The sequence below is a fragment of the Panthera onca genome, chromosome B2 (genome assembly GCF_046562875.1).
Source record: "Panthera onca isolate mPanOnc1 chromosome B2, mPanOnc1 haplotype 2, whole genome shotgun sequence".
Lineage (NCBI taxonomy): Eukaryota > Metazoa > Chordata > Mammalia > Carnivora > Felidae > Panthera > Panthera onca.
The window spans coordinates 142,091,031-142,108,821 of record NC_138343.1 but is presented as its reverse complement, the minus strand read 5'-3'; the positions used below and the strand labels follow the sequence as shown (position 1 = coordinate 142,108,821).

At 47.1% G+C, this 17,791-nt stretch overlaps 3 protein-coding genes and 1 long non-coding RNA gene across 11 annotated transcripts in view; 2 read left to right on the top strand and 2 right to left on the bottom strand.

Annotated features, from left to right (window-relative positions):
- Positions 1-2,309, bottom strand: part of SYTL3 (synaptotagmin like 3) — a 92,206-nt gene extending 89,897 nt beyond the window's left edge. For 3 of the 8 annotated variants that reach the window (XM_078447521.2, XM_078447528.2, XM_078447527.2), the window contains exon 1: positions 2,194-2,309. The gene's annotated coding sequence lies outside the window, so the exon portion shown is untranslated. Of the gene's footprint in view, positions 1-549; positions 754-970; positions 1,102-2,193 lie in introns of those variants that run through there. The other 5 variants (XM_078447523.2, XM_078447524.2, XM_078447525.2 and 2 more) reach the window with 5 other exon arrangements.
- Positions 84-2,889, top strand: LOC144616445 (uncharacterized). Its single transcript, XR_013555838.2, has 2 exons — positions 84-479; positions 2,101-2,889. It is a non-coding gene; the product is annotated as an uncharacterized LOC144616445 (long non-coding RNA).
- Positions 2,890-9,592: 6,703 nt separating this feature from the next.
- On the top strand, positions 9,593-17,570 carry DYNLT1 (dynein light chain Tctex-type 1). Its single transcript, XM_060617019.3, has 5 exons — positions 9,593-9,696; positions 12,585-12,626; positions 16,076-16,199; positions 16,577-16,654; positions 17,168-17,570. The coding sequence occupies exons 1-5, from the start codon at positions 9,670-9,672 to the stop codon at positions 17,236-17,238; spliced, it is 342 nt and encodes a 113-aa protein (XP_060473002.1). The 5' UTR covers positions 9,593-9,669; the 3' UTR covers positions 17,239-17,570.
- Positions 17,542-17,791, bottom strand: part of TMEM181 (transmembrane protein 181) — a 72,606-nt gene continuing 72,356 nt past the window's right edge. Inside the window, exon 17 of the mRNA XM_078447520.2 lies at positions 17,542-17,648. Coding sequence (XP_078303646.1) covers positions 17,636-17,648 — 13 coding nt within the window. The 3' untranslated portion in view covers positions 17,542-17,635. The remainder of the gene's footprint in view (positions 17,649-17,791) is intronic.

The window sequence follows — 17,791 nt, the reverse complement described above, 5'->3', positions numbered from 1 at the left end:
TTGAAATGCTGCCCGCTTGCCTTCCTCGGCCTCACAGCAAAGCTGGCCTGGCTTTTAGACCTGACAAGGGGGAAGCACGAGAATCACGGAACTGAGGCAAAAGAACGAGGAGGACAGGAAAGGAGACGTTCTTTGCTTGCCGGCAGGTGTCCCCGGTTCTTTCACCCGATCCCGTGTCATCTCTGAGCAGCTGGTCATCAGATCCTAGGCAGGAAAGCTCCCCCCCCCCCCCCGACCGTGATGCAGGGGACGGGGACAGTGGAAATGCGGCAAACCGCAGGGGCGTGCGTGCGCGTGGCCGGACGGTCGGCGCTGCCGGGGTGTTCGAGGGCAACTACAGAATGTTCTCAAAGCCCGAAAGCCACAGCCGCGCAACGGCGGGTCGTTTCGGGGGGCCTCAGCCTCCGCCGCTCTGCTTCTACCACAGCTGTTTCCTGGAAGGGCCGCAGTCTGAGAACATGACCCCAGCCCTCTGCCTGGTACGGGGGGGGGGGGGGGGGGGGGGGGGGGGAGGAACTGAGCGTGGGAACGCTGACCCCCAAACTTCACCCGAAGTGCCGTCCCTTTTCGCTGGCGTATGGCACAGCCACAGAGGACACCGGGTCCACGTGAGGCAGGAGGTGGGCGAATAACAGCTCTTGCCTCCGTGGTTCCGGCCCAAACGGGGCCGGTTCGTTTTTACAAAGGCCAGGTGACGCGCATGCGTGTCCACCAGAAAGCCCGACAGGGGAACGGAGGGGCGTGGCTACGGATCCTTCGCCTCCCTGGTCCCTTAACCAGACGTGCGTTTTCCGGGAAGCTGGCGAAGCTCACGCTTTGGCGTCCCTCACTCGCGTGGCCCCGTCCGGGGCCCCGACCTCGTGTTGCATTCGTTCTCTTAAAAAAGTCTCCACAAGTTGTATGCACTTCAAGTCCTTACGGTAGGAAGTTGCGCATACATGGGCTTAACTCAAGAAGACGCAAAGCCCACCTGACATGGGAGAAAGGGAAATGAGCCTTTGTCCTGAAAGGTCGCTGCAGTTCACTGCTGATTCTACCGGTTCTTTCTCGTTCAGGTAGGTATCTTGCCACGAGAAAACCCCAAAAGTTGAGATCACGGTGCTAAGCGTATAACACGCAGTTGATAAACGTTAGTTTTAGAATCAAAGTTAAACACTGAAATAGAAACCCACAACTTCCAAGGCTTACACTTGACCTCTTCTCAAGGAAGAGTAAAGAAATGAGAATTAAAATTATTACCTTGTCACAGACACTGCTCATAATTGTTGTTATACTTTTTGTTGGACCAAAAGCAACTGTTCATTTAGCACTTACTCGGGGCCAGTCTGACAAGGGCTCTGCATACATTACCTCTACCTTCATTACAACACTATGAAGTAAGTACACCCATTTCACAGATGAGGAGTGTGAGGCTGGGAGCGATTAAGTAATTTACCTAAAATCACACTCCAATTTGGGTCTGTTGAACTTCAAAGCCTTATGCTTTATTTAGGCAGAAAAGTTCAGAAGCTAGAGTCTCCCGTTCAGCTAAGTCTTCAGTCTTAGCTGAATAATCTTTTTCTTACATCAATTCTAACTTCATAGTGGATCCTTAATACCTAACGCACATGTCTCCCTCATCATCTCTCCTCTTGCCAAGAAATGCATTTGGAGGTTAAGGCAGCTTACCCGAAAGAAGTTAAAATTAGACCCAGCTAACTGACTTTCTTTTTTTATTTTAAAAGTATATTTGTGTTCTATCTCCAAACTAGAGATTATGGGTGATGGAAACAATCTGAATCTATGAATCCACAGCAAGGCAATAATAAACTGTATGTACACTAATTTACAAGCCACAGAAGAAGTCCAACGTATGCAATTACCACAGTACGAAAACAATATAAATACAATCAAAACAAGCACCACCTTAAAAAAAAAATTCACACCATATAACTTTTAGATAGAGTTGTTTGGTTTGGTGTGGTTTTCAACTAACTCTCAAGTATTTCCTCCATTCCATTTAAATCATTATTACCCTACCGTTTAAGTGTATGCTATTCAATAAAATTAGAAGTCATCCTCTGGCTAATTTATCACTGTTTTTGTCTCCCACCTTCTCAGTGTCATTAATTCAGGAAAAGTTACAATCACCATACTCTCTACCCACCTCACTCTCAGCACAACCTCCCCACATGGCTGGATGTGGATACTCACCTACCTTGGCATCTGCTTCAAGAGAGGAGACAGGGGGGCCTGTTCTGGAGAGAAGGAAGTCAACTTTTCTTCACTTTGGAACAACTGACGCATTTCTCTTTCCTTCCTGTCGGGCCAGTGCTGAAGCAGGGCAGCTTCTGCGCCCGCCCAGACAGCTTCTGTGGTTGCCCCCACATCGCCAAGGACCTCAGGAGCGAGGCCACCCAAAGCCACACCCAGGGGCTCTTGTAGGCCAACAGTCCACGGTCTTCAGCTGGAGGACAGATGAAGCTGACGTTCCTGAAACTTTCACCCCTACCAGGGAAACCCCAAGGCAGACTAGAAGCTTCAAATATTCAAACGTTTTCACATTTGCAAGGGGTTTCACATTGACCTCAAGTGTAAATGCCTGATCACATTGTGAAGAATGGTTACAAACGCAAGAATAACAAGACTGTCATAAGCTTCGGAGGGGGGAGGGTGCACCGCGGGGCTGGGGGGGATTTCACTGAGGTATCCCATTCAAATACAATACGATAAAATCACAAGCAGGGGGAACACACCCCTATCAAGAAACTACAACGGCACCCCGGAAGCCCCTTTGTCTGCCCTTCCAGTTACTACCTTCTCCCCAAAGATAACTATTTTCCTGATCTCTAACACCACTGAGTCGCTTTCCTGTTTTTGCACTTTGTGTCAATGAACGTATATAGTATGTTCTGCGTCTGGCTTCTTTTGTTCAGCATGCTTGAGGCTCAACCGTACTATTGCAGGTGTTGGAGAAAACAGACCTCCGTGCTTTGGAGACAAAACGTAATGCCAAGACAGAGTTCGGGATGGAGAGGAACCACAGCTTTAGTGCTGTGTGGGCCCGGGAGGCTGCTGCAGGCTGAGGCTTTCAAGAACCTGCAAGCCCGCCTGGAGGAAGAGTGGGGAGGGTGTAGGGAAATGCAGGATGGGGCCGGTTTCCACAGGAAGAGGATACTTTCTGCCAGCCTCTTCAGTCACGTTTTCCGGGTGGTGCCGGGTTCCTGAAACAAAAGGCTGACGAGGCAGGAGGTGAGGTTTTGCCAAAGAGAGGAAAAAGGTGACTTTAAAATCAAGCTTCTCTGAAGCGTTAGTGCAGCCATTTTGATTTTTTGTTCAACTTTATGCTTTTAAGGGGTTTCACATGTGGTTATAGTTTACTCATTCTCGTTGTGGCATTATATCCTATGAATACATAACAAGCTTATCTATAGCACTAGCGATGGCCATTTGTGCGATCCGTCGTTTGGGCTGGTCTGAACAGTGCTGTTACGAACATTCTGGTATAGTGTCTGGGCGAATTCTTGTCCGTGTTTCTGTTGGCTATGTGCCAGATATGGAACGTTCAACACTAGTAGCTGCTGCCAGTCTTTCAAAGTGGTTATGCTAATTTGCACACCTATCAGAACCATGTTCCCCCAACACTTACTATTTGCCTTTCTTATTTTATCCATGCTGGTCAGTGTGTTGGAATCACATTCTGGTTTTGATTTTCATTCCCCTGATATTTAAGGTAGCTGAGCAATTTGAACATTATTTTTTCGGTTTATTCATCATTTAGCTAGCTACTTTGCTGCAGGGCCTGCTCAAGTCTTTTGCCTATCTTACGATTGGGTTATCTGTCTTTCTGTGATTGATTTATAGAAGTTCTTTATATATTCAGGATATGAGTCCTTTGTCAGGTATTTACATTACATATATCTTCTCCCACTCTGTGGACTTGTTTTTCCATTCCCTTAGTGGGCTCTTTTGAGGGTCTCAGACTCACCTTTGGGGATGAAGTAGTGTGAACTCTAACTGAATGATCAGGCAAGTCAGATGATCCCTGAAAATAAGGTGCACTGTGTGGCCTTGGGAGTCACTAGATACCTCTGAACACTACTGGGCCTCAGTTTCCTCAACTGTAAATGAGGTTCACTTTGATCATCCCTCCGGCTCCTCAGTTCTGAAATCTCATTCTTCTGCGGCCTGAGGATGATGACCTGAGATGGTACATTCCATCAGGGGAGGAGCAGGGCTGGGAGGGTGGGTGGTAACGGGCTGTGAAGGATAGTGGGCTGCGACAAGAGGCAAGAGTGAATTAAGAGGGCAAGCTCTGGGGTGAGACAGACAGATCAGAGTGACCTTGAGCAAACCATCTGGCCTTCCAGAGCCATTTCCTGGTGAAGGCCACAGGCTTCCCTCTTCGTTTTACAGTTCATTCTGTTTATTCACAGATATTTATTAGGTATTTGTTATATCAGGCCCTGCCATAGTGACTGTGGTTGAGGACCGCTGGCCTAAGAAGATCTTTAGTAAATAATAACTGTTATCTGTTTAATAGTAATTTTACTATTTGTAGCATAAGACACTAAGTGAATCCATTTAGGAATATTTGGAAGAAAATGTTTTTGGAATGAGGGTACCCTATGATATTTATTTCCAAAGTAGGTGTATTACTTAGCTAGGGGCTGCTGTAACAAATACTTGTGTGGCTTAAACAACAGAAATTCATCTTCTCATAATTCTGGAGTCTAGAAGTTTAAGATCAAGGTTTTGGTAGGATTGGTTTTTTTCTGGAAGCCTCTATCCTTGGCCTGTAGTTGGCCGTCTTGTCTTTGTGTCTTCACAAGAGCTCTCTGTGCCTGTGTCCTAATTTCTTCTTTTCTTTAATGTTTTTTATTTATTTTTGAGAGAGAGAGTGAGAGAGCAAGAAAGAGTGCTCAAGTTGGGGAGGGGCACAGAGACAGGGGACAGAAGATCCACAGCAGGCTCTGCACTGACAGCAGGGATGGAACTCACAAACAGTGAGATCGTGACCTGAGCCAAAGTCAGACACTCAACCGACTGAGCCACCCAGGCACCCCTAATCTCTTCTTCTTAAAAGGACACAGTCATATTGGATTAAGGCCCACCCATATGACCTCATTTTAACTTGACTACTTATTTAAGGACCCCATCTCCAAATATACCTTATTTCCAAATACAGAATGTCACATTCTGAGGTACTGGGGGATTAGGGCTTCAACATATGATTTTGAGGAAGGACACTTCAGACCATAACAGCAGGATATAGTAAGAAAATACTAGAACTTCTATTTATATTTAATTTTTAGAGCTAAAACTTAGACTGGATGGATGTTTAATGAATGGATTCACCATTGAATATATCACCATGGGAATAAACATAACTTTGAGATACAAGATCAAAAATTGTTCTTGCTAGGGGGGCAAAATTAGAGAAGTCTGGAGACCACTGGCCTAAGGCCTTGGGCTGCAGTGGACAGCAGGGAAGGGTGGAGAAAGGTGGGTGTTGAGAGGCACCTGACTGGCTTGGTTGGTGGCGCATGCAACTCTTGATCTTGCAGTTGTAAGTTCGAGCCCCACATTGGGTATAGAGATTACTTAAAAATAAAATCTTTTAAAAAACAAAAATATGGGTGTGGAAATTGAGCAGGTATTGATTAGATCACATCTAAAAAAAGAGCGAGGTGACACAGGGCTGGCCTGGGGCTTAGACCAGAGTAGCCCTGGAAGGGGACAGTGCCAGGATTGGTGCATGGGCAGGAGTCAGGCAAAGAGAGTGAACATGATAAATCATCAAGACATAACTCCCGAAGGCTCCGTGTGGTGGGTTGTAGCCCTCTTCTTCTGTAAGTGTCTGCCTGTAAACTCAGGCTGGTCGAGAGACTTGCTCTGGATGATGAAACGTGTGCAAAGGTGACCCCTGCCTCCTATGAGCCGCACCGTCCTAGCCAACACACGGGGTCACTGTTCCCTGTCCCTTCCCCTTCCCTCAATGATTCTGGCATCAGGCTGCTCCATCAGTCTGGTCCCAGTGTGGAGAAGACATAAGACAGAGCCATAACAGACCCCTAATGGTCACATAGTGTGGGTGACAAACACATCTTCATTGTTATCAACCACCAAGAGTCTGGGGTCATTTGTTTCTGCAGCTAACCTAGCCTGTGCTGATATGGTATAATTTTTCATACACACAGAACTGATCAAATATTTAAGAACTACTATAGCATAAAAATCAACCAGTCAGAGAAATGCCCGCTGGAGGCCCCTGCTATGCCCCAAGTTATCCTTTAGTTGTTGGATCTTGGGTATGGGGTCTCAAGGATGGGGTGGAGGGAGCCAGGATCAGGGGGAAGAAGGAGCCAAGGGGCCCGGAGCAGCAGCCATTTCCAGGTACGGAGGAATTTCAGTCCCACTTGCCTGTGCTTCCCCGCTGACAGCAGATCTAAGTATAGGTATCTCTTAAGTAATCTTGTTACCACATAATTTCTCAGCACAGGACTCTCACTTCAGGTATGTGTCAGCCACAAGTTTCTTTTCTTCTCCATTACGGCATCAAATTCCTCAGGCCCGAGTGTTTTGGCATTATCGTCTTTGTCATCAAATGGGTATGATTCTCACTGGCCTGGCACGACTCCGTGGTCCATCTGAGTAACACACTCCTGGGCACAGAGAAAGGCAGGAAAACTCGAACATCCACAAGATTGGATGGTGAAGGGCTGCAGATCACACACAGCACTGCAAGACCCAACTGTGCCTGTTAATATTCTTTTTTTTCAGGTGACACGGCTAAGATTATGAGGTCAGCACTTGCTAAATAAAGGCACTGGCAAGGCCAATCCCTACTTTAAAGAGTTTGTGTTTAAGGGACTTGACTCGAGGGGCACCTGGATGGCTCAGTTGGTTAAGCGTCGACTTCGGCTCAGGTCATGATCGCACTGTGGGTTTGTTTGAGCCCCGCATCGGGCTCTGGAGCCTGCTTCGGATTCTGTGTCTCCTTCTCTCTCTGCTCCTCCCCTGCTCGCGCTTTGTCTCTCTCCCTCTCTCAAAAAAAATAAACGTTAAAAAAAGTTTTTTTAAAGGGCCTGGGTTCACAGGAAGAGAGCACGCGGCATCTGCAAGCCCACAGCTAATCCCCACATTGAGAAACAAACCAGAGATTCGTTCCACTGGCTTGCTGCACAGAAGCTAAACATTCTAAACTACGGCTGAATACCAGAGATGAATGAGCATCTATGAGCCGGTGTGCTTATACTTCAGTACTTATGATGGACACTCACTCTTCGCAGATTGAGGGTGCTGGACACGGCAGCTAGTGAACGGCCAATGCCGTAGTGATTTTATTCCTCGGCCCTACGGCCTGTCTGCCAATTGGGCGGCATATAATAGCATAGGACATAGCATTTTTCAAAGCACTGCAACACCACTGAGCACAGAGAATTCACGTCCTCCTGTTTACAGAAAATGTTCTTAACATTTTCCCAGAGATCATATCTTAGTAAACTCTGTAGCCTCGACTCCAGCTCAGAGGCTGACACAAAGTGAATGTTCAATGTACGTGTGTTGAACAGGTGAACGAACTGCTCTAAAGAGAAACAGCCCAACTTATCCATTTCTGAGGCACAATGTGCACATGGCAAGATCGTTTAATGAATGTTCTTTGATAGTTAAAATTGGAGAGCAGTACCCAGTGCATATGAGATAAAGTCATGTAAAGTTTTTTTAAGATTCAGGGGTGCCTGGGTGGCTCAGTCGGTTAAGGGTCTGACTCTTCCGCTCAGGTCATGATCTCGTGGTTTGTGGGTTCGAGCCCTGCATGTCAGCACAGAGACTGCTTGGGATTCTGTCTCCCTCTCTCTCGGCACCTCCCCTGCTTGCTCTCTATCTCTCTCTCAAAATAAATAAAAATAAAGTCAAAAAACTTTTTAAATTCGCCTGTACATGTTTTCTGTGGATTTCTGCACGTGCTGAGTTTCAATGACACTGTAACTTAAAGTCTAGGCATTACTAATGCACCATCCCAGCAGCCATTTAGAACACTCCGTTGAATTAGGAAGTTCCTAAAGGGCTGTGGAGCAACCTCTAGAAGATGCCCCAAACCACACAGCACTCAAATACAGATGTCCACTCACAACCTGTTCACTCTGCTTTGCACATGATTCTAAGACACTCACCTGATTTCAAGGACATAGCAAGACCAGAAAAAGACCTGGTCTCCAGGTCCACAGCAGAGCAGCGAGAGCCAATCAGGAAACAGTGAAGAGACCCGTTTGGCTGAGGAGCGTGGCGGCGCTAAGGGCCCAGAACCCGGCAGGCAGAAGGACTCCTAAAATGGGATCTCAGGTGAAGCTGGGAATGCCGGGAAGCCAGATAAAGACATGTCAGAATTAGAACCACGTGTGAGGCACAAAGGCTGAAACACTGGGACAGGTGACTCGAAGCCAGATAATAGGAAGGGAATGAATAGCAAAGGAAAATACAGTTAGCTGAGGTCAGGTGTCTAGGGCAGAGCAGCCTTGCGTGTCTCACCGCTGGGATCTCTGCTCACCAGCCCTCTGCCTCCCGCAAGGGAGCAGATAATCGCATCTTTTTTCACTCCGCAGCCCTCTGCGGTGGCCATGAGGCAAAACGGATGACCCTGGGGAAATCATTCGTTCGTTCGTTCATTCATTTATTCATTCAGTCAATTGTAATTATATACCTACTGTGCCAGGCATAATGGAAGGGGTAGGGGGTAGTGCATCAGTGAATAAAATGGCTTCTGCCTGCCTGGAACTTAGATTCATAGGGTAGAAACAAAGGTTTCTGATGGATTGAAAGTGAGCTCTGTAGCTTAATTCTACTATATCTCAAGGGCTTGTGGTCAGTGCTTCCTGGGGGGATGGAAAGTGGGTTTCAGCAACTGCACTTTAGAGAGGTAAGAAGTGATAGCCTGATTTCCAGGACATAGAAAGACCAGAAAAAACAGCCCCCCAAATCAAAGATCTTAGCCACAAAGTACATGCAAACAAGTGCCCAAACATTCCAGTCTTTCTTGGAAAGTACTGTACAATTACTAATTTTCAGAAAGACCCCTGTATACAAGTGTCTATTTAGGTCAGTTTGGTTAAAGCAGCCAGGAAGTGTGCAGCATTTCACAAAATTTTCCACCCAGAATGGCTTTTTTTTTTTTTTTTTTTTATTGGTACTTAAAAAAAAAACCAACTCATTTATATGGAAAATTTACCTCCCTAAAACAGGGTTTCGTTCAGAGCTGAAGTTTCCTAATCCTGGATCTCCAGGAAGAATGTAACTAGTTTCTCAGCTGCTCATCATTCATATTCAGAAATCCCTTTGCAGTGTATTACAGGATGTCCGAATCCATTTGAACATTAAAATTAATCCATATAGCACAAGCTGGAGGGAAGGTCCGGACGACTCTTCCTCTCGGAATGGCTTTTGTACATTTGTTTTGTTGTAGTTGCTGCCAGGCTACCTCGCGGGTTCCCACGGAAACCACCCTGGGGAAGACGGGAGGAGGGGCCGATCCCGAGTCCCCAGCCCCGCTAGCCGGGCGTGGGAGGGGCCCTGGAGCTGCGCCGGCCCGCAGGGAAGGCGGGGCGAGGCGCGAGCCTGAGGGGCGGAGCCTGAGTGCGCCTGCGCGGTGCGCGCTACTCAGGGAGGCGGAGGCGACGTGCAGGAGGAAAGATGGAAGACTACCAGGCTGCCGAGGAGGTAACCGCCGGGTCAGCAACAGGAAGGGTGGAGGCCGAGAGCCCCGGGCGCGGGTGGGCGGCGGCAGCCAAGGGCGTGTGTGGGCACCCGGGCCGCGTCTGGACGTGGGCAGCGGCAGTCCGAGGTGCAGGCTGACGGCACCGGCCCCCTGCCGAGCGCTTCGCGGTGACCCCCGGCCCGGCCTGCTCTGGGCGTCGTCACCCTGCCCGGGGGGCGGGGCGCGGCAGGGGCTCCCCGCGCGGCGGCGTGAGCCCCGTCGTTCTTCCGGGAGGGGCCCGCAGCCCTGGGACTTCTCCCTGCGGCCGGGAACACCCCGCCGCGCCTCTCCCGTCTCGGGGCGTCCCCGGGTGTCCCCGGGGCGCGTCCCACGCCCGCCCCACGTCCCGGGCCAGCCCGGTGCCCGCCGCGCCCCTGGCCCAGCCCCGCCCCGAACCTGGCCCCGCGCCGGCCCACCACGCCCCTGAACCGCTCCACGCCCGCGGCCCAGCCGCGCCCCCAGACCTTGCTCCACGCCGGCAGGGCCGCCGGGAGAGTGGTATCACTAGCTCCCTTTATTCCGTGGTGCAGACCCCCCACCCTAGATTAGGTGCTCCACGTCCATGGGTGGGGAAGGCTGAGGGCCGCCGCGTGTGCGTCTGCTGTTGTAACTGAAGACTACAGAGTGACATATATGCGTGACACGCACGTCCAGTCACATCTTCTAAGTCCCTTCAGTAATGGATTTGATGCACCTGCAAAATGCGGAAGCGCACAGGAGGAGAGCCTGCCTTTGTCTTCCGTTCCGCACCTTGTTCTTCAGTGTGGTGCTTACATCCACCGTGGCCACCATCCCTTAGGTTTCATTTTGAGTTTGAGATGTCAGTATGATAACTCCTACTTGGGAAAAATAATCTCTTCTTGCCTCAATGAAGAAGCAGCAGGGTAAAGCACACAACTATTTGCCAAGCAGAAGACATTCTAACAGCGGGCTGGTAACATGGCTTTCCTTCAGTTTAACATGCATTCAGGGACTATAGCTGATGGATGCTACTATTATAGAAAAATATTTGCCCATTTTCTTCCTGCTAAGTAATAATTCTTGCTGCCCATTTTCTCCTTGCTAAGTAGTAATTCTTGTTGAAATAGAGTCCTACAGATTATGCAGCCTGTCAAAAATAAAAACGATAGATGAATTTGGTAAGGTTTGCTATTTTACCATTTTTGAAACTTAGTTTAAGCAGGGATGTTTAGAGGGGGAAAAAATTCTAATGCTTGTACCATGCGACTTGGCAGCACAATCCTGTGTTTCAGTGCTGGTAAAAAACCAAGTGGATCCATGGTGCGTAAGCAGCTAGCAAAGGAAAAGCTTTTCCCTGTAAACTCATGTAGGAAAATGGCTCATATTATAGGAATATCTATAAAACTTTAAAAACGGAAATGACCCTGTAAGAGAAATCTCTTAATACTGGCATTTCAATTCTGGCTCTCCCACCAATGAGGTGGCTAAGTGACTTTATTATTCCAGATCTCACTTACAGATCTGAGGATTGAAGGGGCTGAACAGAGCATGTGTTTTACAGGAGATAAAGCCCTAGGCCCTTGCATGATAAGAGGGCAACTTCTTCCTAGTAGGCATGCCTTAGGTATTTACTAATGGATGCCAGTCCTAACAGCTTCTGAACTAAGCCTTTTCTGCATATCCTCTAATTTCATGTAAATATCTGGACCTTTGTAAGACTATTCTCAACTCCTTGTTCCTATTTCTTGTAGAAGTTGAAATTGCCCAGTGGATTCTGTACAACTGCTCTACTTTTCCACTAAATCTCCACTGAAATGCCCCTCAACCTTTTCCATATTTTAGCAATGTGGATAGTCACACAGGGATTTTCCTGTATGGTTTAGGATCACTGAAGTCCCCTGGAAGGATCCTTTAAATCTCAAGAAGTCATTTAACCTGTAAGATAGTGCAAATTTTCATTCATTTGGTGAGTTGGCTTTGTCTCCCAAGTATGCCTTCTGAGCAGAGCAAGTGAGAGGGCTTCAAGGCAGTCTGCTCGTGATCCTCCTGGAAAGAAAGGGGCATTGCTCAGACGGGGCCACAGTGGACAGCGTCCCAGCTGGGAGGGAAACTCACTGCCAAAAGCAGGGTGCTCTGACTTTATTCCACCAGGATTCACAATGACTAAGGGCCTCGGGCTGCCCTCTAGAAGGAATGTCCAGAGCTCAGTATTGTTCCCAGGATTCAGACAGAACCTTGTACCCATTCAAATGTACAGTATGTGTAAAGAAAACCCATTTGTAAACTCTGCCTCTAGATTACTGCAGCAGCCCAGCTCATCCTGACACACCTGTGGAAAACAGCTGTGCTAGCAGCTGGTTTTGTAGTCTTGAGGTAGGACAGCATTGAGAAGAAAACATAATTATCAGAAATAGTTTAATCATTGTACTTTATCACTAATGGTGGTTAAAAACAGAAACAGAAATGTCTTAAGTGTCAAACCTCCTAATGAGTTTGATCAGGCAGAGTGTTCACTAATGTAAACAAAAATCAAGTCAGTCAGTAAACTTTTGTATTTGTTAATGATCCCAGCAGCCAGTTGAAATGGCTAGAGAGACTGAATCTAAAGTGGAGTCAGTCTTTTGGACCATGGCATGATTAAAACAAAGCAAAAACCTTTAAATTATATACATTGTCTAGACTCCTGACTGTACCAGCTCTGCGATTCTAGAAGAGCCACTTGGTGTTTCTGAGCCTCATTGTAGTGTTTTCCTTGGTAAAATGAACAATCTAGTTCAGTTATTTCTAAGTCTTCATTTCTAAATTATGTTCATTACCTAAATTTGCATTAATCAGTGCAGTGGAAACATCTTTTAAAGCCATGAAACTTAACTAATTTTCTTCCTTACAGACTGCTTTTGTTGTTGATGAAGTGAGCAACATTGTAAAAGAGGTAAGAGGAAAGATGCTTATTTTTTAAATGTTGATTAACGGCTTTATGAGTAAAATAACGTGTTTTAAATACTGTCTTGGAATTGTTTCAGCTGAGCCTGTGTGTTTTGGCATTTAAAATAACAGTTTTTACGTCAGTGAATATGTAGATCAGAATTACTCCCATATTATGTAAATTATATATTTTAAACCAGACAGGAAACTGTATGTACTGACATTATTATTGAATGTTACTAAGGTTTGATTCTATAACCTTTTAGCATAAAAGACTCCTGTCATGGTATACAAATAAATGTTTCTGGTGTTGAATAAAGAGTATGTAAAAAAAAATGAGTAACTTCCAGTTACTTAAGACCTGGTGATCCAGTTGGGGCTTACCTGCTTATTTTTTGTATATTCCTAAACTACCTATTTTATCATTATTGACCATGCCCCAGTGGATGCATGGAAGACAGTGGATGACAGTGGAAGACAAAATAGGGTATTTGTTCTTCATTCATTTAAAAAATACATTGCAAGGGGGCATTAGGGACCGACCTTCAAGGACTTTACAGTATGGGGCAGGGGAAGGCAGGCACCTGTCAATCATACTGGGAATTGTAAACTTGCATTCCCTGTGTGGTAACTGCTATAGCAAGTGGTGCTCTGAAGGATTTGACCCATCTGGTGAGTTCGGAGCTAGAATCTGGAGAATGAGTAGGAGTGGTGTTAACTCTGCAAGAAGAGGGGGTACACGTTCCAGGCATTACACGTGTTCAAAGGCCCTGTGGTGGGACTGTGCTTGGTATGTTTGAGGGACTGAAGTGAGGCTGATGGGGCTGTAGTGCAGAGCACTGGGGGAGCCTGGGGCAGGAATGAGGCCAGAAAGCTATTCCTAGTCTCCTTCCCTTCCTGTGTAAATTGAGACCAGACTGAAGCCATTGGCCAGGAGAAAGCCATTAGATGATTGAAGTTTAACAGTCTCAGTTGAGGGGCGCCTGTGTGGCTCAGTTGGTTGGATGGCCAACTTCGGCCCAGGTCATGGTCACGCTTCGTGGGTTCGAGCCCCGCATCGGGCTCTGTAGCTCAGAGCCTGGAGCCTGCTTCAGATTCTGTGTCTCCCTCTCTCTCTGCCCTCCCACCCTCCCCCCAATACTCTGTCTCTTTCTCTCAAAAGTAAATATTAAAAAAAAAAATTTAAAAATAGTACCAGTTGAGATAGTGTAATGGGGAATTGACTCTAATGCAAACAGATTACTAACGAACGCCAGAATAATGAAGAATCACAACCTATTTTCGTGACCCAACACCAAAAAGCAGAATGTCGTCGTCCTACCATGTACATTATTCACCGTCCCACGTGATCTCCTGGTGGTCGTGCAGGATCTGTAGTGGTGTGCTTTTCACGGTTTTCCTACACATGATGTTTCTTACGGAACACGGGTGGGGGGAGCCACACCAGACCTGTGACACGTGGGGCTGGCTTGTTGTGAAGTCCCCTTTGCTCTCGCTGGTTTTCGGCCTCCTCTTAGACTCTACTGCCTACAGCAGGTATGGTTAAAAGTAGACCTTCCCAGGCCCCGTGGAGGCCTGAAGTAATATCCTGTAGTACCTTCATGTGGTCACCGGCCCCGACAGCTTTTTCACCCCTGGCAGTAGGTTAATTCTTCACTTGAGCTATTTTAAGGATTGGGTAGTAATAAATTTGGGTGCGTCCAAAAGTGGAGTTTTCCTCCTCCCTGAAAAACACTGAATTCCAAAGGGTATGTGGACAGTTGCCAGAGTTGAGCTTGAGTGGTGCCTCCCCCTTTCTTTGACCAATGTCCAGATCTTCTAACAACCGGGTCCCCTTAAACCAGGAGTGCCTATCTCCCAGTCCCATTTTATGCTACGAGCTGGGGAGGGGGGCAGAACATGTCAGGATGAGAAGGAGTTAGGACAATGGTGGGGGCAAGATGTAGAGGAAGGCCGGGTGCTACATGTGGGGTGTTTCATGTCACCACTCAGAGTCCCGGGACAGACAGGTAGAAACCAGGGTGGGACTTAGGTAGCTCTTTGTTCCTCAAAAGCAAGATCACTGAGCTTATGTTCCAGACAATAGACCCTATTCCGTCTCCAATGTGCACAGCTCTGAGCCCAGGACTGTTTTTTTCTGCTTCTCTGAGGACAGAACTGGGCCCTCGCCAAATGTTTACATTCTATCTAGGTCACAACTGTCATCAGAACTCGGGTTTCTGGTTTCCAGCACAGCAAGTTAGAAAAGGGGTAGAGAAGGAAGTGGCTTAGAGGCAGGCACACTGGCAACCAACGTAAAAGGCCCAGAAAATCTTCAGATGGTAATAGCCTGACTACAGACTTGCAGCCTCACTACACAGCAAGAGTAGGGGCAAGCGGCCATATGTATTCCTGAATACAGACATACGTACATAACATGAGCCCGCACCAGGACGCAACACAGAAAAAGACCAGGAATTTCAGATAGAGAAATTCATCATAAACTTAAAATAATTTTTATAATATATAGGGGTCTTTCTTTTGTAATCTGAAAAGTGTACTTCTGTGTTAATATAGTTCCAGAAGATGCTGGATAAAGGAAGTTTTTTTTTTTTTTTTTTAATTTTTTTAACGTTTATTTATTTTTGAGACAGAGAGAGACAGAGCATGAACAGGGGAGGGGCAGAGAGAGAGGGAGACACAGAATCCGAAACAGGCTCCAGGCTCTGAGCTGTCAGCACAGAGCCCGACGCGGGGCTTGAACTCACGGACCGTGAGATCATGACCTGAGCCGAAGTTGGACGCTCAACCGACCGAGCCACCCAGGCGCCCCTAAAGGAAGTATTTTTGAATACATGATTATTTGGATAGGTTTGTGCATTGAGTTGTACAGACAACCCATATAAAGTCTTATATCTACTATATTTTTAAGAAAGGAACAGGCAAGGGCCCCTGGGTGGCTCAGTTGGTTGAGCATCCGACTCTTTGATTTTGGCTCAGGTCATGATCCCAGGGTTGTGGGATCAAGCCCCACTTCAGGCTCTGTGCTGAGTGTGGAGCCTGATTTTCTCTCACTCTGCCCCTATCCCCCGTTTGCATGCTCACTCACTCACTCTCTCTCTCAAAAAAAAAAAAAAAAAAAAAAAGGACAAAGGGAAATATTTTCTAGCCTCAGTAGGAAAAGTATTGATTATCTCCAAGTACTAACTGCAACAGTAAACATTAAATTCAGTCAAAATGTGTTTAAAATTTGACAGACTCTATATAAGTGTGGGTTTTTAAAAATGAATATAAACCTTAATGAAATAGAACACTGATAAGCAAAGGATGTATTTGCACAAGAGTCCTCATGGTGATGAATAAGCTTACGTTTCAGGTAGATTGTATTTTAGCAGTTCTTAGGGTGATGAACTCAGTACTACCTGGAAGGTGTTGGCTGTGTTCTGCCAGCAGTGACCTCTGTCCTTTGTGTTCTAGGCTATAGAAAGTGCAATCGGTGGCAACGCCTATCAGCACAGCAAAGTGAACCAGTGGACCACAAACGTAGTCGAACAGACTTTAAGCCAACTCACCAAGCTGGGCAAGCCATTTAAATACATCGGTAATGCATTTTTGCTTCTCATATATATTGTCGGTGGGTCTTTAAATACTGATGAGAGGCACGTGTGGCAGTGTGGTGTCTGACCTCGAAGTTCCCAGTAGCAGTTGGTCGCGGTGTCGTGTGCATTACCACCCGCCTGGCTGGAACAGTTGCAGGGTGCATGGCACAGGATTTCCCAGCATTGCAGATCAGCTACTTTAGAACAGGCACGTGGTGAAGGAATGGGAAGGGTGTGATGTGTCACTGTCATAGGACCAGTCTACCCTGATAATATTTATCGTGCACATCAACCACGTGATCTGCATGTATATGCCCAGAGTAGGCTAAAGTAGGGTTGCCAAGTGTATCTCTCTAATAAAAGTTTGTTTTAATTGAAGTGACCTGTGTAATTATGCAGAAGAACGGAGCAGGGTTACACACGGCAAGTTCCTGCTTCTGGGACAGCTCTACGGACGGTATGGTTTTCCCTGTGTTTTGTGAAGGCTTGTCGTGGGCTTTTCTTTTCCCTGAAGGCCTTGAGGCGCCTCCTTGATCCTGTTGAGATCTAGATCATTCAGAGCAGTATTTTGTGAAATGTGTGCTTGGACATTTCCCGTGTTTGAATGCATGCTTATTAGTGGCGCCTGGGTGACTCAGTCAGTTAAGCATCGGACATCGGCTCAGGTCACGATCTCGTGGCTCGTGAATTCGAGCCCCACGTCGGGCTCTGTGCTGACAGCTCAGAGCCTGGAGCCGGTTTCAGACTCTGTGTCTCCCTCTCTCTCTGCCCCTCCCCTGCTTGCGTTCTGTCTCTCTCTCTCAAAACAAATTTTTTGAATGCATGCTTATGATTAGACTCACCTTTAACACATTTCCTAGAAGAGACTTCCTGGCTTTCTTTCTTTGTGTGCCGTGAAGAAAGGTGACAAGTCAGACTAGCGAGCCCCCGTCTTCCCGAGCTGAGTGACGCTGTGCCTTCTTCCCCGCAGGCAGCTGCACTGTGCGGTGGGAGAACAAGACCATGTACTGCATCGTCAGCGCCTTCGGGCTGTCCATCTGAGCCGCGGCCGACCCTCCGCTCCGCTCCCGGCCCTCCGGGAGGCCGGCGAACGCCTTTCTCGTCCTCCTTCAGCGTGGTTCTTGGGGCGCTCTCCAGATGGAGAGAAAAGCCAAAGGCTGGCCCTGTTCTGCGAACAGCACCCCCAGGTCCGAGGACTCGCCATCCCAGGCAGTCAGGCCTCTGCCGCCACTCGTCTTAACTATTTCTTTTCAAAGGTGCTAAAAACTGAAATCTGCTAGTTTGAAACTCTCTCTACTCTTCTGAATGATTCAGATACGCTAATTTTCCACACTTTGTACTTTGGTTAGAGTAATAAATTATTCCAATTTAAAGTCTGTGTTTTTCTTCATAGTCTAAATAACACCACAAATGAATTCTTTCAATGTCATTAGTGACTTTAGAGTCTAAAACTGCAAAAACAAAAAAGGAAAAGTTACAGTTTGGCTTTGGTCTTCTCAGTACAATGATTTGCTGCTTTTACCCACAGGACCAGGATTCCACTGGCTTCTGGGAGTGGGTGAGCTGGTTCCTACTCCAGCCAGAGAGCTCTGGT